General features: G+C 40.6%; 1 protein-coding gene across 2 annotated transcripts in view; it reads right to left on the bottom strand.

Moving 5' to 3' along the window:
- LOC104924855 (neurocan core protein) overlaps window positions 1-24377 on the bottom strand; it is a 42655-nt gene extending 18278 nt beyond the window's left edge. Inside the window, exons 1-11 of one of the 2 annotated variants that reach the window (XM_019262054.2) lie at window positions 24042-24377; window positions 12439-12518; window positions 8790-8993; window positions 7201-7383; window positions 6466-6640; window positions 5362-5489; window positions 4467-4751; window positions 3846-3989; window positions 3629-3709; window positions 3390-3547; window positions 3131-3287 (exon numbers count right to left, since the gene is read on the bottom strand). In XM_019262054.2, coding sequence (XP_019117599.1) covers window positions 3131-3287; window positions 3390-3547; window positions 3629-3709; window positions 3846-3989; window positions 4467-4751; window positions 5362-5489; window positions 6466-6640; window positions 7201-7383; window positions 8790-8993; window positions 12439-12511 — 1588 coding nt within the window. In that variant the 5' untranslated portion in view covers window positions 12512-12518; window positions 24042-24377. Of the gene's footprint in view, window positions 1-3130; window positions 3288-3389; window positions 3548-3628; window positions 3710-3845; window positions 3990-4466; window positions 4752-5361; window positions 5490-6465; window positions 6641-7200; window positions 7384-8789; window positions 8994-12438; window positions 12519-22303; window positions 22444-24041 lie in introns of those variants that run through there. The other variant, XM_019262055.2, reaches the window with a different exon arrangement.
- Window positions 24378-25982: the final 1605 nt, after the last annotated feature.

The following is a 25982-nucleotide window of genomic DNA, read 5'->3' on the forward strand; positions in this document are numbered from 1 at the left end:
AACTAAGCTTGATGTATTGATCTTCTGATAGTGTGGTCACTTTTGGACTGCCTGATGCTAAGAAAGCCCTTCTTTGCTTAGAATACCATTTTGACTTCATCACTTCATTACTTAATCTTGAGCCTTCAGACCTATTTTATACCTAATATGAGGCTGACCATCTTTAAGAGCGGCACACAGGTCACAAACAAGCACCAATGTCTTCCATCCTTTGGTTTTGGCAACCACCTCAGGCTTCTGAAGTCCCCCTAAACTGTATAAAACTGTAAACGGTAGCATACCAGCTATAGGCCAACATTATCTTCTTGACAATACTCTTTTGGCTGAATTATATGATATAAAAAATATACACTACAGTTAGGACTACTGCAATAGGTCACACTGTACCGCCAAATATTAACATAGATATCAGTAGTTAAAAAACCTACAGTGCTCAAGTACAACTTGTTCCCTTGTACCTAGGGTATATACTGCACTGAAATTCTTAAAATGCAAAGGTACGGCAGCTGATTTTTAGGCTTACACTGAATGTGTCATATAAAGATTGTGTCATTACAATATATGCGTTCTGTGTTAAAGATTATAAATATAGAGCCAACAGAACGTATCTTTGTTACGTGGTTTCACACATTTTATGGAAACAGTTCAAGAATTTGTGAAAGATTATTAAAATTATACATCTGAGGACAAAATAACTTAACTTAACTATATAACTTAAATAAATGACTTTGGTAAAAAAATTGCTTCCCAAATGTTTATGGGCTTATAATACTATAACATCTCCTGACTGAATTTCAACAATTACTGAAAAGCAAATATGCAAATGACCTTTCTCATTAGCTGTATAGATAAATATCAGTATATCACTGGTGTTTGTTTGTATTATAATTTGACTTTCATCAGACTTGGTTCTGTTTAATTGAAGCAAACCTTTAATTAAAATTTTAATTTGTTTTGTTACACATGGCTGCTCAGTATGCATAAGACATCATACAACTTCTTATATGCTTTTAGTATTTCATTTTATATTTGTAATTATTAAAAATGTATTGTAATATATTCCATTTAGATCAAGTCAAAGGAACAGAGTTTTTTTTTAACTGAACTTAACAAAAAATATAAATGCAACTCTCTTGTTTTTGCTATTTTTCAAGAGTTAGTAGAGTAAAGAGGAGGAGTAAGGAGGATCATAACTTTAGTATCTGTAGTTCTTTGTGAAATAGCTATAGTTAGTAGCTATAATACTTTAACTAAATGTCTTTTTTCAAGGTCAAACTGCACATTATAGAGTCAGATTTTATTGCGACCAGTCCAAGGCACACCTGTGTCATAATCATACTGTTTAATCAGCATCTGCCACACCTCTCAGGTGGTGGATTATCTTGGTGCTCACTGTGCTTTCTATTCGATGATACCACATATGGGGGTTATGCAGGATCAAGCATATGTCTTGAGGTCACTGTAGGGACTGTGTTAAATTAGGTTGTTATGGGGACACAGCAGCTGTAGGCTTGGTGCACCATTCTGATCATTACTGTGGTAACTGAGGTCAGAGGATAGGACTGTCTCACTCCCTAGACACAACAGATAGATACATAACGTAGAAGCCTCTAGAGAGTCAGATAACAATGTGGGACCAATAAAGTGCATATCTCCTTGTTTGTAGACATGGACATCGAGGAGTTGTGGCACTATTCTGCCAGACAGCCAGACAGCCAGAGATGCAGCCTAAAGAACTGAGGCTGTATCATGTCATGAAAAGCCTATTGAGAAATCTTCCATTGTCCTTGGCCAAGCGTCAATAAACCCTTCAGCATAAGACGTCTTGTTCTTCTATACACTCCACAACGCTTACTAAATTTACTCAATTTTCATCCATCCATACTCTTCTGCTTATTAAGTTAGATCGGGTCACGGTGGCAGTAGGTTTAGCAGGGCACTCCAGATGCCCGTCTGGGGGATCCCAAAGCGTTCCCAGGCTAAATGCGTCCCTAGATAGTCCCTCCAGCGATTCTACTCCGAGCTCCCGCCGGATGTCCGAACTATTTACCCTATCTCTAAGGCTGAGCCTGGCCGTGATCCCACAATCTCATTCTTTCGGTCACAACTAAAGCTCATGATCACAGGTGAGGGTTGGAACGTACGTAGATGGACTGGAAAATCCAGAGCTTCACCTTCCGGCTCAGCTAAATTTTGAGAGAAATAAACCGTTTGTGTGCAGAGAGTCTTGTGAAAATATGGGAGTGAAAACAGAAGTGTTGGGTTTATGTTTTTGTTGAGTGTATTTACATTATATACCAGTGTGAGAGAGCTCATTGGCAACAGCTGGAGCTCATCAGCTATCCCAGCTGTTGTCAATTACAGCTTGTTAGTGGTCCTACAGGAAAGCCACCCTGAGCTGCAGAGGAAAGTCAGTGTGACTTTAGTGTGCCTCCAGACTTCAAGGCAGCTTTTTCTGTTCCTGCAGAAAAAAAAAGTTGATGCTGGACATCCTCACTGCATGCCAGGGCTAAAAGACCTCTGCTCTTCCAGTTTTACGTCTTATTAATTCGGCGTTTCTCTCACGAACCACATTCCTGGGGCTTGTTTGTCCTATAATTATGTACCATCCCGTTGTGTTTCCTAACTGATGTTTCCCCAACATCACGAATCTGAGCCAATTAGTGCTTCAACAGAAATATGTTCAGAATACTCATAAACAAGGCTGCATGGTGGTGCAGCGGTTAGCACTGTCGACTCACACCAAAGAGGTTTCTGGTTCGAACCTCGGCTGGGCCTTTCTGTGTGGAGTTTGCATGTTCTCCCCATGCCTGCATAGAGACGTGCAGGGTAACTGGTGGCTCTAAATTGGGCGTAGGTGTGAATTGTTTGTCTATATGTGCTCTGTGATGAACTTGTACCCCACCTCTCACCCAAAGTCAGCTGGGATAGACTCCAGCCCCACCGTGACCCTGATCAGGATAAGCAGTTACAGATAATGGATGGATGGATACTCATAAATATACACTGCTATCCAGCCTTCTGGATGCTTTTCACTGCTCTTCCTCTGTTATTCACACATAAGCATTGTCATGGGGTAAATCCCAGATGATAGGTCATATTAGTTCACACACTAAAACAATCCACTCGCCTGGTGATGATGTCCTGGATGAATTTGACTTGTCATCTGTCTTTTTTGTGACTGTCCCCTCTTCCCCTGCCAGTCCAGTTGGTGCTTGGGTACCTTCCTCATCTCCTGTCAGGTACTTCCAAGGCTTCCAGATGGACTTGACAATCTTTGTGAACACCTAAAATAATTAACAAGTGAATGGACAGAAATGTAGCTGACTCAGTGCTGTTTCAGTTTGTTTTTTTTAAATCTTAAAATACAAGCTTAAACCCAGACTGACCTTCTTCTCAGCAGGAGTGGGGTGGACTGGCGGTCGGAGGAACTCCTCTGAGTCGGGGCCTGGCTCCAGTGGCTCTCCCCAGTCTAAGACGCTCTGTCCTGGGATAAGCTGGAGGGTCACAAATGACCCTGAAGACTCTGAGGACCATGGGTCTGAGGCTGAGGACACAATTAATTGGATTATTATCACATATCCACATTCCTTCATGATCAATACACTTAATTGGAAATTATCCTCACAAGCGTCAGTGCTGTGAAGGGAGGTCTCTTCCTCTAGGTCGACCAATCCTGTCCAGTTTGAAGGTGAAACATCTGAGGACCCTGCAAGGAAATATTTGCATAAAGCATTTGTATTGTATGTCAAATCTTAGTGTATTTGTGTTTGGATGGTTGATTCTGTGATTAATGAGCTGGTTCATGCTGCTACAGATCTGCTATTCATAGACAAATGTAAAACCTCTGGTAGTGGCGATTGGCTGTGTAGTCAAGTCAGTACTGCCTGTCCCTGCGGAGTCAGCATCACTTGAGCCTGTGAGGTAGCTCCAGGGTTTCCACAGGGAGGTGTAGATCTGAGAAATGGAGCCCGAATTCTTCACTTTACCTAGGAAACAAGTTGAAGTGTTTTAATTTGGCAGGAACTGGCCAATATCAGTCAATAAAAAGAACAAAAGCTGAGCATCTAGACATTTCACATCAACACATCCTTTCCTCTTTCTCTCTCTCTCTCTCTCCCACTGCCAATCCAGCAGTTTTACAGTTACATGGCAGAGGGACAGACGATGTGGAAATCAGTGTTGCCATAGCTACAATAGTGCAGTGACATTTATTGTCAATGTTACTACATTAATAACACTCAACTCTTCCACAGCAGCATCACTACTTCTGTTTGGAGTAAGATGGTAGTAATATAACTACAAGAGTCATTTCTGATTCACACTTTTCAAGGTCAGAACCATTTCATGTTGAGATGATGCTATAGATTCACTGTATTCATGTTTAGTATTATCAAATCTCTCGATAATAAAACAATAAAATAAAATCTGATTGACAAAAAGACACCTCATGGTTTTCCTCTTACCTCTGTAGCAGTAGGCATCATATAGCGCTGTGGTGTTGTCAGCAGTGTTGTTGGGTTTGACGGTGCGTACTCCCGGTTGGCTCCCTCCACAGTCCGGGCGAGGCCAAGTCACTGGGTAGCGGACGCTGCCATCAGACAACCAGCCTGGGGCACAGCTGTCCAGGCCGGCCCTCCAGGCCAGATACAGCTGCCCTACTGTGGCCAGCTGACCCCCCAAGGACACACAGCGGTCTGAGGCTGAGGACAGAGACAACCTGCCTGGAACCGAGGAGTGAAACACCTCACCTGGAGGAGGGAGACATAAGTCAGGAACTTGTCTAGAAGCAGATGACGCCTGTCGAATTCATAGCAGGGAGAAGCCTCGGTTAAATACAGTAAAACTGGTGATATTCTATATTTTAAATATTCTCAACAAATCCTGTGAAAAGATGTGATAATCCGTCTCTCGATACTTTCTGACTTCTCTACCCTGTCTATGGCACTCAGCCTCAAGCTCAAGTTCAGTGGCTGCTAGTGAAAATATAAATCTTTAAAATCAGGTCACAAATGTACAGTTTCTTACTTTCTTTTTTTTCTCAATAACTTTCTAAAAGAGCTGGGCACTGCACTTTTTAACACTCATTACTCAGGCAGGTATAATTGGTGTATTTGTTAGGGACTATATACAGCCGTCGATTAATATACATTTTTTGCAGTACATTGTTTTTGTCTTTTTACTGGATTCACTGAAAGTTATAATAACGTTTAAATTAAATTTTAAATTAAATATTGCCTAATTTGTCCTTTAATTTTGTATTTGAATATGATGCATGATGCGTGCAAAATAAGAGTACAATTGCAAATCTGTGACAGAGTTTGATGTGTTTTGTGTGTGTGTGCATGTGTGTGTTTGTACCATCCAGTTCTTTCGCAAAACAGTACACATCAAACAGCTCTTTCGGGCCCCTCTTCCCATAATTCCTCACTCCAGAAGAGTACTCCTTGTGTCCATAGCAACCAAGCTCTGGCATCTGGACAGAATAGCTGTGGAGAGAACGATGTGGAAGTCATAAGCAGGAATGAACCTCTTTTTTTTTTTTTACTAATTATAGGAAATAAGTAGCAATGTCTGGTGGATATATGACTGTATGAACATTATCTCAGCACACATATCACAGCTTTTAAATGTCAGTCAAGAATGGATTCTTATTTTGCATTCTCTGTTAAAGGGCAACAGATTAGAATAAATTAAAATACAATTAACAGCAAAGAAACAACAGCGGTAAAGAGAACAACATGAATCTGAGGTAGATGAGGTGACAAAACAGAAGAACTGAATATTAATTAAGACAGCAGATGATCCAAGAAAAGAGGAAACAGACAGTACAGAAAACAAACGCCAAATGTCTTCATATTAGAGAATTAGCAGACATATTAAAATTATAGCAGTGTTCAAAATAGAGCTGAAACGATGAGACTGAGAAATACATTTATTTGTTTCCTTGAGTGTTAGGTGAGAGGATTGATGCCGGTCTCATACACCAGTTAGCTTATCTTGGCATAGAGACTGGCTCTGTCACCTCTCTAACTCATGATATTTTATGTGGTTAGTCCATACAAGAACTGCTACCCAGCTGTTTCCTCCTGTTTCAAGCTAAGCTAACAAATTGCTGGCAGTAGCTTTATATTGACTGAGAGCGGTATCAATATTCTCATCACCTTTCTGCAAGAAGGTGAAGTGTATTTTCCAGAATGCTGAATTATTTCTTGAAGCAAAACTGTCTGAACTTCACAAATTCACAGATTTCTACTTGTGAAAATTTGTTTATGATATCAGATGATCTATCTTTGACTTGGGGTTCATATGAAAACCTGGAGTCTGATAAATTCAACCAATTCATGAGGAAGATAATCCTTAACAAATATAATGCTTCAAAAACGCATCAGGACAGCACTGCAACTAGTGAGCAACGCTACAAGGATCTGACAAGCAGAGGGAAGTTATTGAAAGTCTCCTCACCGGACAGTCTGATCATCCAGCCATCCAGCTGCACAGCTGGCGAAGCCGTCATAGTATGCTGCCCACAGCTGGGCTGGTGTGGCCATCTGAGCCGAGATTTCCTGGCAGACCTGGTGGGCATCTGTAAATGAAAGGGCGTAGCGGGCGCTGGGAGCCTGGTAGTGAAACACCACACCTACACAAGCAGACATACACAGAGACAGACATATAAGCTTAAAAAATCAATAAATCAGTGGGATGTGATCAATAAACATGTTATTGTGGCAGCTCAATCCAACATGTGAAATTTCACAGATGAGCACACAGAAAAATTATCATTGGTATTCAGTACAAACACTTTAATTAAAAGAATTACACAATTACTGAAGTGGAAAACTAGATAACAAAAACAACACAAACACAGAGAGCACTGAGCTACATTAATTAAGTCAGTCATTATGATATTGGTATGGTGAATCAATGTTATTAATGTTTAATTAAATAAAAAAGCTGAAAAGGGGTTGGCAGTGCTCCTGTTTTGAAGCTGCCATTATCTATCTTACATTAGTACAACAAGCCTGCAATGCAATAAAACACAAAAATCAATTAAGTGAGAAGAAGAATTTTAAAGGCTTTTGTGTTACTGCTGCTCAATTCAGCATTTCTGCTCAGTTTAAATGTTTCCTTGAGGGCGTTGTACCACCAAACTCTCACTATTCTTACAATAAAATCTCCATCAGTGGCTGCTGAACTTACCGGAGACCACCAGGGGCACAGAGTCTCTCTCATAGTCGTTACCCATGACAACCTGACAGTGGTAAGTGCCTGAGTCGTTGGTACGGAGATTGGAGATCTCCATGGTAGCATTCAGAGGATTGGCAGTGTATCCTGGCAGCATGACGCGGCCGCTGAAAGCCTTATTCACCTTGATTACATCACCTTTGGCACAGAAAGAGAGTTTTCTTCATTAAAATTGTCTATTAGCATCCTGCTGATTTTAGATAGAAGAAGTTAAAGACCCAGAAAACATTTTCTCAATCAGCCTCTTACTATTAGCGACTGGGTTCTACAGGAATACACAACTGTCTGCCAGAGTTAGAACAGTTTTTTGGTTCCCATGAAAGATTTTGTGTTTTTATTTTTTTGACAGGTTGGAAGTGAGTGGAACAATGTGATGTCATGTGCTTCATGTTGACCAATCAGGATACTTGAAATAACACTGTTTTTTTTTTCTGTTTCCAATCAAATGTAATCCAGCCACACCAGCACAATCCAGACGAAGCAGATTAGGTCAAAAGTTAAAATCAGTGTAAAGTAAAAATAAACATGTTCTGATCTGTTTGTCAGACCAAAGAGGAACGTGTTATTAACCACCCAGCCAAATTTGAATGATTAAAAATATCGACAAGTTTATGAAATTAGGCGTCAAAATCAGGTAAAAATGAGCAGCATTCTCAGCTCCAGGACTGAGGGCAGTCAAGCAGCCATTTTGAAGCAACTAAAATGTGTCAGATGAGTTCAGAAAATGACATGACTAACTTTGAAACACTCTGAGTGAGATGAATTCCCCTCTATCTCTCTGCTGGGTGTGCAGGGGTATGGACTGAAAACTGGTGAAAAACTGTTCTAACCTCTGACTTCAGTAATATATCGTTCAAAGTCTTTTCACATGTTTTCAGAAACTATTTTCCAACATATTTAATGTATTTTGAAAAAATTGCCTTTATATGGACTTTGAGTGGTACAGGTTAAAAATAATGAACTGCACACTAACTTCAGTAAATGTACTGCACATGCTTTATATTTGCCATGTGGTGCTGAGTAGGTAGTGCACAGGTGGGTCTTAAAGCTTTTGTAAACATATCTCTCTCTCTCTCTCTCTCTCTCTCTCTCTCTCTCTCTCTCTGCTGCATCTGAAAACAATGTTGGTAACATTTTGAACCTTAAAGTCGAAGGCAGCAAAAGGGTCTTGCCTTGAGTTTGCTAAAATCCTTCTACACAGGGAAGTTTGGAGCATTTACAAGCCTGTACTAAGAAGGTTTATTTAATTTTAATTCCAGGAGCTGCTATAGTCATCTTGTTAAAGTCTTTGTCGCTGTTTTACAATGGAAGGCCTTCAGATTAATTCATTAAATACTCTGAGGAGCTGAGGGAAACTGCAGAGTTAGGTCCTAATTGCCTGTGAACAACTGCTTTCACATGCATATAATAATTTTATGCAGTTAAAATATAAAAGTATTGATTAGTGCACCTTCCAGTGTACTCTCTAAGTGCCAGTAGAAACTGTCTGATTGAGTATTGCAGGTGTTAATCAACAGCTAAACCAAATCATGTCTTTGATTAACCTTTAGCAGAAAGTACAATCTGCTCCAGAGGAGCGCCCTGTCCTCCTGCTGGTAGCCTGATATGAGTCCACAGGAGGTGGGAAGGCTCGTTGGAGGAGCTGGTCTGGAGGGTGAAGACACATGGGAGGACGGCTTTGCCTGCCAGCATTTGTTGTACTGTAGGATGGGTGATCCTACGCATGTTCACTATGGAGGAGGATTCACCTAGAGAGATAGAACAAGAGAACAGGATATAATTAGATGATGCAATTAAATAGGTTGGAGGGCATTTTGCTTTGAAGGGAAGAAAACAAAGATTCAGAAAATATACTTTTTGACAGACATAAATAAGTCTGCTGTTTGATTATAGGGAAATGCCATACAGTATTGTAAACGAAGCAGTAGATGAGGTACAGCATATAGAAAGTGCAGGCCGTACTGTAGCTGCTAACCAAATTGCCTGCTAACAAGACCTCAGGGATTCATTAGCAATTTCACACTCATATCTCCACACAAGAAGGAGGAACTTGTTTCATTCCAGCAAAGGAACACATGACAAGGATCCCAGGCACCCAACACACAATTTTATATACACAGGCATGAGTAGACAAACCCACACACACACACACACACACACACACACACACACACACACACAGTGACCACAGTGCTCCAGCTGAATTATTAAAATTTCTATTTCTACACATTCCTTTTATTTAGAGCCTATGTTTTCTGTCCCTGTGTGACAGGCATCAATGTCACTGTTAGAGTTAGATTCACAGTTTGGTGGATTGATATCAGCAATTCATTCTTCTGGTTGCCATGACATACAGGTTCAATGTAACCATGACAACAGGATCACCTGTACAGACATTATCCTCTAACCAACCAATGTCTGCCACTTTGTAGCTTTATTCTTTATGCACATACTCTAACATACCAAGCAAGATTGCTTTTTATAATTTCTGCAATAAAATTTTGTTTTCCTTAAACATAAAACACTTAATACACATAACACATAAAATAAATACATAATTCCTTAAAATGTAATTTATATGCACACAGCATAATGGCAACTGAGCATCCTTCAAATGTAGCTGAAAGGTTGAAATCTGCAGAAACAGCCAGTAAAAGGACCTTGAGTTACGTTTTTTGTTTTGTTGCAATTAAATTTTTTTTTCAAAAGAACAATGAAGAAAAACAAACTCCTAGATACTCATTAATAATCCATTGTAAGTAGCTCAAGGAGTAATATGGACTCTAAGGTGCAGACTGTCTCTGTCAATATACAAGACGCGACAGGCATAATTACTAAGATTTAATAAGCTCAAAGCAAATTTGCTCAAGGATTTTTTGCACTAGTTTTCTGTTTTTCACAATTCCAATTTTCCACTGTGTTAGACAAATGCACCAGTTTGTAGAAAACTAAATGTGCATAACAAGAAAACCAATGATAAAAAAAAAAAACACAATGCCTTATTTGGAATATTGCACATGGTGGAATTGAATCACGAAAGATTTTTCCATCTGCATTTAGATTGGTCGGTGTTCACATGCTGAACCCCCTGAGAGCATTTCTCAGTGCTGAAGACCTCCCCCCGCTGACACCCCCCCAAATCAGATGTAATCACAGAATCACAAATACCATGGAGAAGCACGAGAGCCAGAATGAGACCGAGAGGAGGAGTGAGAGAGGGATGGAGGGAGACAGCGAAAGAAAGAGGAAGATGGAGGAGAAGAGGCAGTCTAAAAAAGTGAAAAGGAGGAAATTGAGAGATGCTGGATGACAAGTGTACCCTGTAGTATGGGGGTGACAGATGGGACAAAAGAAAAACCAAAAAAGAGAAAGAGAGAGCTGGAAGTGACATGAAAGGACACTCTCTATCATTAACAGATGCCACCTTATTCCTGTCAGTCCTCCTCCAGAGTCCAACGAGCTGTGCAGGTCACAAAACTGCAAGGAGGGTTCCAAGGCTCGAAATCAATGTTACTAAATCTGCAAAATGTGCTGGCTTATTAAATTTGATCATTTTATGCCAAAGGTTTTTTTTTTTTTGTATTATTGTTGCCCACAGACATATAATAAGAATGTGCTAAAAATAATACTGCAGCAACGTAAAAAGCATGAATGTTCACTTTTGGAGCTTTTAACTGTCTGTCACTGAGGTAAGCTCAGTTGTTGAAAAGCTATCCTTCCATTTACTGTAACTTATTCTCATCAGGGGCTGGAGCCTATCCCAGCTGACTTAGGGCAAGAGGCAGGGGGTACACCCTGGACAAATTGTCAGTTCATCAAGGGGCACATAGCATATTCACATCTACGGGCAATTTCTAGTCACCAATTAACCTGCATGTCTTTGGACTGTGGGAGAAAGAGAGAATCCATGCAGACATGAAGAGAACATGCAAACTCCACACAGACAACACCTGACAACACCTGCTGACAACACCTGCTGACAACACAAAACAAATATTTCTACCTTGTGTGAAATGATCAGTATTGTACCACACTTTTGAAAGTGCTTGAAAAAGATAGACATATTCATAAATTTATGCCATTTCTATACCCACTCATCATGGTGGGTATTTCACAGTAACATGAGGCTGGATTCTATCCCAACACAAGGCCGTGCACAGCCACAGGGCTAACACTCATTTTGATGGTTACATCTTTTAAAAGAATCATTTGACATTTGAAGAAATTTGCTTTCTAATAGCGAGTCAGATGAGAAATTACACCCTCGTGTCTGTGCTTTAGATGAGTAACTGCAGCCAGTTAGCTTAGCTTAGCACAAAGACTGGACACATGGGGAAACAGCCAGAGGGCTGCTCGAGGGCAACTTTATGGTGAATGTGGTGAATTTAGGAATTACTGACTCAAATGTAAAATTATTGAAAATATGAATGTTTTACGACAGCTTGAATCATAAGGGTGCTGTCTAATCTTGTATTTGGGAGTAATTGCAGGTCAATCTGTTTTAGTTTAATTTTAGCAGTATGCAGATCCTTTTGTTTATTTTTGGATTCTGATTGCGCAGAAACATGATTGAATGTGGAGTAATAACTTTCTGCTGTCAGTACGTGTTTTAATTTTGGAAATGAGCGATGCGGTTTCTCCTTTTAATGAAAACCCAGACTGACCAGCTACCATCATGCATGCCAATTAAAGGAAAAGTAATTAAGGAGAGGAACTTATCTTTTCTACAGGCAGTCAGCATTCTGCATTTGGGACCTCAAACCTGCGATACTATCCACCAGAGACCGGAGGCTCTGAGATGTTTAGTCTTTTTGTTCCATAATTGTGAATTTTATGCATAGTTGTAATGGAACAGATGGTGGGCTAAAGTTGCATAAATGGGTTTGGAGGTGTGCCAGCTCAATCCCACCGAGCATGTCTGCAAACATCCACAGCATGTCAGCTCTCACTTACAACACTCAAATTAGTACAGACCTGTCTGTGTATTTATGTCGATGTAAAAATGTATGTGTAAGCTCTTTTTTTCATATTCTGGTCTCGCTGCTCAGCCTCTTCCTTCATTCCTCTCTCTTTCCTTTTACTGAACCCACTCCACTATGTTGACTATTTTTTCTCAAGATCAGAAACTGCTGGTTAATTTCTGTAGCACCTGGAGATGCAGGAAACGGTGAAGGTGGAAGACAGAGAACTTACCCAAACCTAAATAGAGCAGCAGCATCAGAGCAAAGAGGATCTGCCGCCCAGCTGCACACACAGTGAGCACCATCCTGGACCTGCAGAGAGAGAAAACGGAAAGGAGAGCAGTGAAGCAGGGTTGAAAAAGGAAAACAGAAACAGGTGTAAATACAGGCAGAAATACAAGATAAAAGCTTTTTATACACGTATAAAACATATTTGTGTATGCATAAATATATTTAGATGTCCAAGATATTTTCAGACAGCTATTTGAGCTATTAGGGCCTCCTTCTTCCCAACAGTAAACATATTATCATCATAAATCACTATAGTCTTGCAAGGCAATGATGCATTTGTGCATGCGTCTGCATCCAGTGCTGTTGCCCTAACCAGTAACATGTTCTGCCCTTGAAGACAAACTAGAATATGTTTTGTTTGTGCCTTTGGTATATTCAACTCTATGTGTGTGTGTGTGTGTGTGTGTGTGTGTGTGTGTGTGTGTGTGTGTGTGTGTGTGTGTGTGTGTATGTGTGTGTGTGTGTTTAGGAGGCAAATTGTAAAGTGCGTGTCAGTCAATTTCTCTGTCAGTTGAAACAGTTTGGTGATTTTCATGTTTGAACGGATGCAGCTCCTGAGATAAAGCTTCACAGCTGTTTGGTTTATAAAATCCTTTCAACGCTAATTAAACCAACTCAAGTCTATAGGCGTGAAAACAAAGGCGTGTTTCTTAGTTACTAAAAGATAAAATAATTACAGGGTTTACACCTGATGGAAGTGAAATGAATTATTAGTACCACCCTGTTCACACTCCCTCCAGTACATGTCACCTATCTAAGAGCTCCCATGAAAGCAGTTTTCACAGGTTGAGGTAACCAGCATCTGTGAAGCAACCACAGGGGCTTAATAAAATCTTACTGACACAAAAACTCATATTTTATTTTATTTTTATATCATATGTTGTTGTTCTTGTCATGACTTCCCTGCATTGTGGCCACACCTATAAAAAATAAAAAAAAAAGCCCCATAAAAATAATGCCAATTTCAGGCAAATGAGATAATTTAGTGGTATCACAGACAAAGATAGATAATTTGTCATATCCATTTTATTTATTGGCCTTATAATGTAATAACAAATAAACAATATTGCCTCTGTAAGGGCACTTTAAAGGCCACACACAGTTCATTGGTGATGCTTTCCATTTTACATCCAAGACCCACTTGGTATACCTGTTTAAATCAGGCCATCATACACTATCAAGACTAATTTGATCTTACAAGCACACACAGAGTGATACGTCTAATGAAGAAAATCTTTTGGAAACCAAATGATCTGGCTCCAAAAGTAAAAGATTGGATGAACTTTTCTTATACTGCAGTGAAGAAGTGATTCTGGTGCATTCCTTCTGCACAACATAGAGGAAATCCTACCACACATCAGAAATGAGCTGCTGACTTTGCCAGAGGATTTGGCTCTAGGCCCAAAGCTTCTCAGTTCAATGGAGAGACGACTGAAACAGAGTTTTATTGCCCCGTACTGGTATGAAATGGAGATGAAAAAGAGAATATGCTGTTTGAAGAAAACACAGCTTTGTTTTATAATGTGATTTTAAGGGGAGTTAAGCAACACAAATGACCCTAAATTATTAATTTACTTAATATACATTGCTGTCTGCACTGGCATTACAAACAGAAGCTTCCTAGTAGACCTTTAGAAGAATTTTAAATAGTTTAAGCAGAAATTAGCCCGACATGTTTGGATTGTCTAGACTTCAGCTGCGTAGAGTAAATAATGTATCCTGGAAAGCGAAAAACCTCTTTGCATACACCAAGGTAACAAGGAGTCATGCCAACAGCATCCCTGATGCTGAGAAAGAAGATTATGCAACACCAGCTCAAGCCTTTATACGTTAGAGGAATAATGGTCGCTCTCTTCTCTGACCATGAAAGCTGAGTAAAACCTTCAACCGTGTAAAACTGGAGCATGTGAGGTGAAGAAAAACATTCCTCTTTGATAGGAAAGTGCACCATGACGCCTCCCAAACTATACTGTCATTAAACAACAATTTGCTGAGCAATTTTTATTGGTGGCCGACCAAGTTGGTGTCTGGACACTTAAACAAAAGGATTCTGGGTGAGACTCCACTGCGCCACACACTTTGAGGAATCCCATCTCTAAAGGTGGGTTAGGACCTTGTGATGGGCTGTGACAGATTGGGGTCAAGCCATTGGACTCTTTGCATGTTGAAGGCATCGGGTTGAGCTAGCTGGGTGGGTGAAAAGAGATTTCTTAAGGCTTGGAGAGGGTCATGACACCGAGGAGTTTGCCCAGTCTTGAAAGCAAGGAGCATTAGAGAGTGTTATACTGGAGGTCCTGGGACTGGCTGGGGCCCAACAACCACTAACCACACCAACAGAATACAGAGTGCAGCCTATGGACATCTCGATGGATGCTGTACAACATACAAAACTGTGTGTCTATAGATATCCACCTTTCAAAGTTTTACCAGAGGGGATTTACAACATAGATTGCACTGGCCATCCAAACACACCATCTGCATACTAACCAGTACAACCTTTTGTTAAGGAGGAGACATCAGATGTCGTGAACGCCTCCCTCTAAATCGCCCCTCTTCACTTTCACAGGCACAGTTGTGTCTTGAAGAGAAAAGAGCCAGAAGTCTCTAAAATGCTTCAGTGGACTTCAATGCGTATGTCCATCCGACACATTTTCACGATGTTGTCTGAATGGGACGCATTCTTAGGTCATTGTACAACCCAGCGAGTGGAGTGACAGCGATCCAAAGAGAGCTAACAGACAAGCCTGGCAGACATACATTACAGCTCAGCACTAAGCTGTCAGTCTGTTGAAGAAGGAGACCAACTGGCCTCATGATCATCATGACGCAGGCAAGACGGGCCCCACGACCCAAATCTCCTTTGGTTCTGCATTTGGTGGGAAAATTGTTTGAAAGAGAAAACAAAACATGAAAAGTGTGGAGCACATCATGTCAGCTGCTAGGATAAATCATGTTTGTGTGCACAGCACGACAGCTTTATGCTTACAATGCCTCCATCATGCTACATTGAAGTGTGTGTATGAGTGAGTGTGTGTGTTCACAGACTGCAAAGGTTTACTTAATCAGGCCAGGTTGGGTCCCATGTTGATTCATGACACACACACACACTGCTATAATAGTACACTTACTATAAAGCCCAGCCAATGCACAAGGTAGGTCACTGAATCTCACCTTCTGCATTAAAGAGCCAAAGCACAAATATATAGGCTACACACACTAAACACAAGGCGACACATGCACACACTCCAGCACCTGGCATCTCTGTTAGACAACAAATAGTATTATAAATGTATTATAGTTTGTGACTTGACCTGGTGATGTAGTTTACAAAGATAACAGTGCCAGATTTACTCGAAAATCTCTCTATCTTTACTCTAAAATGATGACTGATGCTGGCAAATTCAATCAGCTAACTTTAGAGCTAATAAATCTTACTCTGTGAGTTGTGTGAAACTCATTGTTGTTTTGTGTTAAACAAAAAGGGTCATATGTGTTTAATGGATACAGTCTATGCTAGCAACATCCATTTAGTGTAATAAAGCTGCATGCTGTGGATCATCAGCGGACCCGAGGCAGGCTAAATGACGCCTGGGTCAACTGTAATGGCACCTACCCGCCGACCTATGGAAGCGCCCACACTGTGAATTATGCATAACTTTAAGCCTTAATATAATTTGAACGGGTGAGTTAAATAGAAATTCAGCCTGAGTGCAGTTGTCATGAACCGGTTTGACATTTTAACATGGGGGCTTATGCAGATTGACTCGTTCTGCAGCCAGCCTCAAGTGGTCGTTTGAGGAACTGCAGTTTTTGGCACTTTCACAATGGCTTTACTTCACAGACATGGAGGTTTCTGAACTTCTTCAGCCTTACAACACTTTCTTTTTTTGTCTCACACGTAACACAGCCAACAAATCAGAGGCTAGACTGAGGTAAACATGAAGGAACCAGAGAAACACATTCAACAGAATATCACAACTATTCAATATGTAATAGTATAATAATAGCTGTGTAACCATTGTAAATATGTTTTTAGTAAATTAACTCAAATATGAAATTATAATTACTACTAAGCCTTACACAGGTAACCCCGCAGACTAATGTAATAATATAGCCTTTGACTTTGGAAGTAACTCACCCTACTCTGCTATAGTAAGGAGTTGTTTGCAGCTTATGTTAGACACATTGCTCAATTCATCTGCTTGATTGCTTTTATGTTTTAGGCTTTGGAAAGGATAAAACTCTTGAGATCTTGTTTATATGAGATATTTTTTTCTTTTTATATTAAAGAAAAAAGAAAATCTTGTTCTTTCTTTCTGCTTGGCATTTGACAGAATATCGTGGCAGAAAAGAGCTCTAGCTCTTCTTTTTTCCCCCCGCAGGGAAATGAAAAATTTCTGACTGAGAAAAAAAATCCGAGTTTCTTTTGTACTTTCAGGAAGTTCCAAAGCCTTTCTTGGGCAACAGCGTGATGACAAAAAAAAAACCCCAGCAGAATTATAGTCTAAAAATATTATATAGCTTAACAGGATAGGCTAAGGACAATAAAGTTACAGTTAAATCTGTAGTATTAGACTTAAAGACAAACAGTGCAGTACAGTACGGAGTCAAACTCTCAGTCTTATTTCTCTCTACTGTGACCTGACAGGAGAAGATGATTCCTCTCCTTCCCTTTTACTTTAATCATGTCTCACAAAACTATTACCTCCAGAGAGCCGGCGGAGTGAACAGAGGAATAACAGCTCCAGATGAGTGACGGACAAAGTGGTGGGCTGGAAGAGGAAGAAGATGAAGGAAGAGAAATGAAAGGAAGGTCATTTTATCATCGTCATGACAATACGCTGCCATGATGAAAGCTCTTCGGAAAAATGCTCTATAATTCCTCTTAATCTGCTGTTTGTGAGAAAGAAACTGCACCCATCCTGAATAGATTTGTGACCAAAATCTGATCTCCCGTGTGCTTACACAGAAGCCATTTTCATGAATGAATTGTAAAGCCAGAAGAAAATATAGTGGTAGTATGTTTCAGTGGTGATCTGTTGCCATAAAATAGACATTAAACCAGAGTGTATGAACATTAATTGCTCAACAAATTAAAAACAGCATTCCTGTTTTTAATTTGTTGAAGAAAAGTGAGCTGAGCTGAAGCAGTTTTTCACTTCCTGCTTTCTTCATGCATCGTCCGCAAACTCTCTCTCTTTTTCACACACACACAAACACACACAGAAACACACTGACACCCTTTGTGTCCGGTGTGTCTGTGGTAACTAATCACACTCAAAGAAACTAATGACTCATGCAGCTCTGGCCTCAACTTCAGATGGAGAGAGGACTCTGGAAAGCTGCTGGTCTGTCCAATTCAAGATTACACAGTCCTTCCTCTCACACTGACACCATTGATCTCGCTGGGCATGAGGACAGAGGTTATTTAAATAGGCTCGATAGGAGAAGCCAAGCTAAGATTTGGCTAGAGGTGTGTGCAGTAACACGCAGAGGGGAGGCAATTTAGAGCAATCTATGATGGAGAAGTCAGGAAAAAAGGTCAGAGAGGAGTTAACTTGGGCGTTGTTTGTTGTAATTGTAAGTAGGTAGGTAGTTATCTGTTAATTGTTCAGTATTGAACAGGTACCCAAGAGGAAATATAATATGATGGGATGTTTATGCATCACCACTTTGTGCATTACTGTGAGAGATTGACAGCTTCTCATAACATCCATCTGTTTCCAACCTTCCTGTAGAGATATGAAAGTGAACAGACCATCTCAGATATCCTCATTTTGTCTCTCCACCTCTTCGTGCTCATCCTCTTCTGGCTCCATGTGTTTTGCTGTGTGTGGGCATGTGCAAAAAGTGTAGGTTTGACTGTAAGATTCAATATACATTCAGATCCAACTGTAAGTTGGACAAAATAATCAATTTAAATGTGTTTAAGGGAGCTGAACTATTTATAAGTGTGCACATAAATGTGTTAAAACAGAGTATTGTAACAGCTTTTAGAGGAAATAGAAACCACCAAACGACGGACTCATGGAGTGCATTAATCATTTCTCAAAAAGGATCAAATCCCATCGACACCAATTGATTTGTTACCACTGAACCTTTTACTAGAAGAGGAAAATGTTCTTATATTACTAAAAGAAGGTCTTCAGAGAAAAACCAAGATGAATTATGTAAAAGCTGTAAAGTCTGTAAATACTGAGAGTTGAATTTGTATGCATTTGTCCTTAGAGTGTTTTTATCTAAGGAATGCTAAGGTAAGCTATTTCTGCCAAGGAAAATATGAAACTACTAAATTATTAAATATTACATTTTGAGAAACTACATTTTCTTGTGCTGTTTAATACGTTTAATGTACTCAGTGTTCCCACACCTTCTTTAACATATCTCATGGACTCTCCAGGCCCAATTCTCTTAAATTCAAGACCCTAACAAGGCACACTTTGAGACATGGATCAAGGTTAATTGCTGTAACAACACTGAGAACGTTATAATGTGAACTAGCAGACCTTTCACAAGCTCACAGGCAACAGTTAAAAAGAGAGAGAAGCTTTAATAGTTAGAGTGAAAAAAAAAAACTTTCAATGACTCATGTCTATTTTTTTTTTACTTTCAAGGCCCTGTGGGAACCATGTTCCTGTTGATTACAACTTAAAACCAGGGATGAGCATCTAAGAAGTAATTTCCATGTTAGAGTATCCATCTGCACTGCACAGACTGTAGAGAAATCTGCAGCTAGTTTACTTTTTCATCTGCAGCCACCTTGGCCCGTAGGCTAAAGCAAAACAGTTAATTTCATTCATCACTTTGCAGGTCAGCCCTCAATTGCACCACACTTTCCTCATACATCTCCTCCACTCTTGTAATCTAGTTGTTGTTTGCTGCAATCTAGTTGTTGTTTGGTAGCTTGTACTCTGGTGCAACAAACCATCAGCTCACGGAAACCTCGTCCTTCCACAAAGTTTAACAGGAGCATATCTGGAGTTGTCATTTTGTAAGGAGCCAGCTAATCTACTCTGCCCTGTTAGCAGCACAACACTGCGAATGTTAGCAAATAAGGGGATGAGAGGTTACCTGTTGTGCATCTGCAATGCAACGTTATCTGCAACTCTGCATGTGCAGATCTAATGTTGGTACAGCGGTACATTGAACAAACGCGAACATCCAAACGGCCATGTATAACATAGATACTCTTCCATTAATATTTTTTCAATGTCATGTTAAAAAAGCCAAGGAAACAAGTACAAATGGTACCGTGTCCTTTTAAAGAAATTAACCATATTTTATGTGCGTCAGTTTGATTATCACTTTATAACTTGATGGTCAATGTATTAGCAAACAGTTGATCATTTAAACATCCCTGGTGTATGTGAGAAAAACATTATTATTCATTTTTCAAGTCCAGTATTCACAGTGTTTTTGGTTCTGTTTTTGGTCCCTACCTAGTCCTGAGGGAAATACGTAGATCTTTAAACTACAGAGCACAGTTGGTTTAATTAACTCCCTGAAAAATGAAAGATGCTAAAGGACACTAAACCTGGACACTGACCAGAGAGTCAAGTGATAATTCCTTGCGTGCCCCCTTTAACACATACCATGTAGTCATTTGATTAACATAGTGATATTAGAGCATTAATGAATCTGTTCCATTGAAAAGTTCAAATGCATTTTAGGTGAAATGTTTGTTTAAGTAAATAGCTAAATATTGAAGGTGATAATGATTTTAGGGTCAGAGGTCAAAGATATGTAGCTAGGGACTGTCTAAGTAGCTTTTACACCAGCTGTGTCTCAAAGACACCACAGGTCAAAGGTGAGAGGTCTGGGGTTAGCTCTTGGTTGCAAAGTCAATAAAGGAGCAGGTGCATGAGACGCAGCTATCATCTTGAGTATATTAGTCTATGGCACACACACACACACACACACACACACACACACACACACACACAGGATTGTGAGAGCTACTTTAAACAGGCCACCACAGTACAACCACATTTTCATCCGCAGGGAGAGGTGGTCAGAAAAATGAGGCTGTGACTGTGAAATGTGGGCTGTGAAATGAAATGGAATAATAGACACAAACATAGACACAGTGGTGGGACTTCATCCAAGAATTCCTCGTCTTAAATGATGTGCTGAGTCTGTGGAATATCAACTAGGAGAGGAAGGGGAAAAAAATAAAAAAAGTAGCTCTGTCCTTCAAGTGTTTATGACCAGTGCCAATGCCCGAAGAGGCAGAAGCAGAATCTCCTCATCCCCACATCAGCAGTTAACAATAACAAGAAAGAAGTGCTGCGTTTACACATTTCAAACAGTGTGACGTTAGAAAAACATTTGAAAAAAACACATCTGCAATGACTATAATATAATCACTCTAATCTTCTCTCCAATGCAGAGACTGATAAAACTTTAGTGGTGCCTTAAGGAGATTGTTCTGTAAAGCCAAACATTTGTCTTCCATTAGTCACTACCTTAGAGGAGAGCCCCTGGCCAAAGACAAAGAGAGGGACCTTTCTCTTTGTGTGGGTGAGCTGTTCAGCTGTGGTCTCATCTACGCTTGTAATGATTGGCCTGGTGGGCTGCTTAAGTCCCTCCCAGGCTAAAGACTGAACTTGATTGATGGATTGGTTTGTCCAATCCCTTTTGGGTTTTGGTAGCATGGGGACTCATTCAGTAAGAGGGTTTCAATATTCCAGGGTGACAGAGTTCGACGTTACCCTCCCCATGCGTCCTTCAGCTCAAAACACAACTGTTCACTGCTCTTTCTCTGTTTGACAAACGTTTGTGGACGGATCATCGGGCTCTGAGATTTGGGAGCTGTCCAGTGCTGAAAACGTGGTCAGTTTCAGCTCCAGTCACTGTGAAGTCATTGTTAGTGTAGCTTATTCCCCTTCTGGCTGTAAAAGGACCACAAAGTTCAAAGAGATCATAAAATTCCCACTTAAAGTCTCAGTCTTCACAGCTGAATGTGCTGTTTGTGAATTACTGCTAGGACAATATATATATATATATATATATATCTTTTTCATACGTTTGCTGCATTGTACAAACATACCCATGACATGCTGGTCCAAACAAAGTCAACCTAGGGCGGTGTAATCATAAAGCTACAAGCATGTGCCTGACTCAGAGGTGATCGTCTCCTATAAGCAAGGGCTGGTACAGATTTGCATTTTTATAGCTCTATTCTGCTAGCTATTAACACTGTATTAGTGGGGAATAGACCCCATAATCACCTAAGTGTCACATATATTAGAGTGGCCACTTCCATACCACAGAGAATAATATCAAACTTCCACTAAAAATACACCTTCAGCAAGACCTATCAAATGCAAATTCATACCTGCAAACTAAAGATACAACATTTAGTAATTACTTTGGGGATGAAACAAACTCATATCTTCATTATCGACTGATCTGCAGATTGTTTTCTCAGTCTGACTTTGTGAAATGAAATTATGAAAAATGCCCCGCGACCCACAATCCAAAACACAACAATCTAAAATGTATAAAAGAATTAAATTATCACATTTGAGAAGCTGCATGTAAAACAATCACTTGATTATATGAATATCAAAACAGTTGCTGATTAATTTTGTAGCTGGGCATTTGAGCTCTAACAAACATTAGTTTCCTTAAAATGAACCGCTTTGCTCTGATGTATGAAATCCTCTAAAACTGTGAAAACCTCAGTCCAGCCATCACTTTGCTGTCGAATAACACTCTCTCTCGTGAAGAGAAACAGAGGCCTTTTTTTAGCATTATTCTTTTTCTGTTGATCGACTAACCGACAAACCGACTCATCGTCTCACCTCCACAGTATGTCATCTATTCAACACGACTCCTTTTTCATCTTCCACTGATGCAAAGTGACTCCTCCAACTGCAGACGGCTCTGAGCCAGACATGATAAACAACGCCGAGGCTGATTGAGTGCAAAGCGTGCAGCAACAGACAGCGAGGCAGCTGAACTGAGCTCCTACTCTATTTTAGAATTAGACCTTTTCCTTCACAACACCGCTCTCTGATCCCCTCTGCTTGTGTGAGTGCAGTCGTCTACATGCACACAAGCACACAAACATACACACCAACTACTGTATGTGTGCAGGGGCACATGGGTGCACGCACGCCCTCTCCAAACACACACATCCGGACAGAATGAAAAATGCATGCTGTAAACTTTCAGCTGGGTCTCGTAGCCTAATTCCTCACTATTCTCCTCTCTCCTCATCCCAACGGGCACTACTTTTTCTCCTTCTCCTTCTCTGTTATCTCTCACACACATACATTTCCTCAGCTCGGGCTCGTCTATAATGTGACGTTGCCTAGTTAACCTCTTCAAGCTTTTTTTACAGCACTGACACACAGCTGGTGGTGGGCACACTAACAAGGCCAAAGAAGAAAAGACTTGGACTCCTCCAGACAGGAGCGCTGAATAGAAACAGAACGGGCTTTATTGGGCTGCAGGGGCTCTCATATTCTCAGACAATACAGCTCATTTGTCAAGGTGACCCAAAGTGTTCTCCTCCTTCACTGTGATTTGTGCATGCCAGTGTTTGTTTACAGAGCAGCCAAGTCATCAATATGAGACTTTCAAACATCCATTCACGTTCTTGGCACCAGGCAATCACTCATTTTACCAACGTTTATTCGCTTTTTTGTGTCATTTTTCATTTTATGCTTTCAGGACCAAAATGCTAAATTAAGTTTACAAGGCACAAAGACACGAGGCACTTCAATGTAAAGATAAAATATGTGAAGCAGACACAGTTCCTCTGATGTCGTGCCCAGGTGACAGCTCTGGAGGTGGACCAGTGTAAGATCTGATTTTGACAGTTATTCCACACATGTTGTTTGATCACCAGAGGACTCTGATTAACATAATAGATTTCACAAACACCTGTTCAAGTGTTTAAACCTGCTTCCATAATTGCATCACTCCACAGAAAGGATCCTCCCTCCTCCTCATCCTCCTCATCCTCCTTTTGATTTCTTTTTAACTGTGTCACCTGTGAAGGAAGATTTTCCAACATGTAGGCTATGTAAACCAAAGCATAAAGTTCTTATGAAAACAAGATCTCCTGAGAGGAAACCGTGTTAAGGACACGCTAACAAGGTTACTTGGTGAGTTGATGATTTATGCATGCCCCTACATGAGTCGTAAATATAGACCAATATTAAAAGCTTCGACCTGTAAATAATTCAAGATATCCCAAACGGCTGCGATTTGTGTGCGTCTCAAAGGCTGCGACTGTGGTCGTACCAGAGGAAAGGCATTGATTAGTCCAGGATATATTTACACTTACTGAATATGCATAGAATTAGATGTTGCATGACAATGTGAAAACAAAATCTATAATTTCCCCAAGCTCTGTTTTGTGCGTTTTTTTCGTATCACAACCGAGAAATTACTTTAAATCCTCTTCCAGCAGCTGAGTGGTCTCAGCCTCCTGCCACCCGGTGACCTGAGCCATCACACACACACTGACCGAATGATTGATGTCATAAATAAAGCAAATGATTTTTTTTTTTTCCGCGCGTTCACTCTTACCTTTACTGACAAATGGTGCAATCCTCAGAAATGTGTGCGAAAGCTTTGCGCCTCCGTGCAGGTTGCTCTCCAAAGCTTCCCACAGGGGTGCGGAGACGGCAAACGAGCGAAACAAGGGTGAAACAGCACTTTGCAGAGGCAGATACAGGGTGATGAGTGTGTGTGCTCCGAGTCTTGGACTTTCCGCTCCTTCCTTCAACGTTATCCTCTCCTCACTGAGCAGCAGCACCAGCCTATGCGCGGTTCATCCTCACGCATTGATCTGGACACGCACACACACACACACAGACGCATGCACACTCACGCATACACACACAGCAAGGTGCTCCCGCCGTCCCTCTCTCTCTCTCTCTCTCTCTCTCTCTCTCTCTCTCTCTCTCTTTTCTCGCCAGCAGCTACGCTGAGGGAGAGGAGCCAGATCAGTTTGAACAAAGAGGCAAGCGGTGACAGGCAGACGGCTTCAGCGCCCCCATTCAAAGAGGGAGGGAGGGGGAGGGTGGGAGGTGGAGGAGAGAAAGAGGGGTGGGGGGTACTTCATATGACCATAATCCGATTCATGCATAGACCTCAAAGGTTGATCCAGTGTCTGTGAATTGAATTAAAATGTACCCATGAGCTTATAATGACAGTCTGACCATCAGCTCTCTATTTCCACACCTCCAGTGAATCACCTTGTGTAACCACACGTAACCCTGAGGGCTCCTGTTGTAATGAGACAGAAATTAAAGATCATATTGCATGCATCCAATTAATGTGTGCAGCTGACTGTTGCTTTGAGCAGCAAAATAACAATAATAATTGTAGCAACTGCTGACTGAAAACACAGCTGCCTCAGATGCATCTCACACAAATCTGGCAACAGCCAAAGGCTCATCACTGCAGAGGGGTCAATACAACAGGGAACAGCATCAGTCTTCATTAGCACATTACAAAAAAAAAAGCTTGTTTGTTGCTGATGGAAGCTCTGACCAAGGCCTGACTGACCACCAGGTTGAGCTCCTACACTGATGAATGGTAGCAAGGAGAAGACGAGGAGCAGGCTCTTTGTTATTCATCATACTGTAGGTCTGCAGTCTGTTGCTCCGTGCTCAAGATGGTTTTGAATTATGCATCTTCCCCCGTGTAATGGAGACAGGAGTTGGTTTTGGAATCTTAATGGAATCACAAATTACGGTAATCACTACGAATCCAAAGTTAAATGAAAGAAAACAGCTAATTTCACTCGGTCAAATAGAGCGTTTATGTGGAGAGGTGAAAGGTGAAATGTTTCTTTCAAACTTTGGATTCATCTGTGTAGACATGTGGTCTTTAATAATAACTACTAAACTACTACTAAAGCCACAGAGAGCACTTCTACTGAGTGATGTTGGTTTAGAGCTTTGTGCAATGTTAACTGTAACCTCACCTGTGGGTTAGAAAGACATGCCATACAGCCAAACTTTGCTCACACCTGAACAACTTTATTTCAAATTCTAGTAGAGATGTCAAAGTTTGATTTTGAACAAAAATGCACAAGACATCCAGAATAGAATAGATACGGGGGTGTTTTCACATGTTCAGGTGAGCAGTTCCCTGAGGCCTTTGCAGTAAAACATTCAGAGTTTAGTGATTCTGCATCTCATTCCACTCCTCTTCCTCCCGTTGTGAACCGAGGAAAATCGGAGATGCTGTAAGAGGCAGATGAATCCCCCACTGGCCTGTTTGTCTGTTTTTCCCTTCACTCTCACAGCACAGATGAGGGCCCCGTCAACAAACTTGTCTGTAAATGTGTCTGCCTGTAAAATAAACAAACTGACTGAAACAGGAAAGTCAGTGGCAGGCCTCAACCCGCTGCTAGTATTTCAGATCCTAATTTTCTGTGTCTTTGCGTGTGGAGTGCCTGTAATTTGCATATATTTTCTCCTTTTGTCTCATAGAAGTATTACAAAACACTTTGTCGCC

Source organism: Larimichthys crocea, chromosome XII (genome assembly GCF_000972845.2).
Source record: "Larimichthys crocea isolate SSNF chromosome XII, L_crocea_2.0, whole genome shotgun sequence".
Classification (NCBI taxonomy): domain Eukaryota; kingdom Metazoa; phylum Chordata; class Actinopteri; family Sciaenidae; genus Larimichthys; species Larimichthys crocea.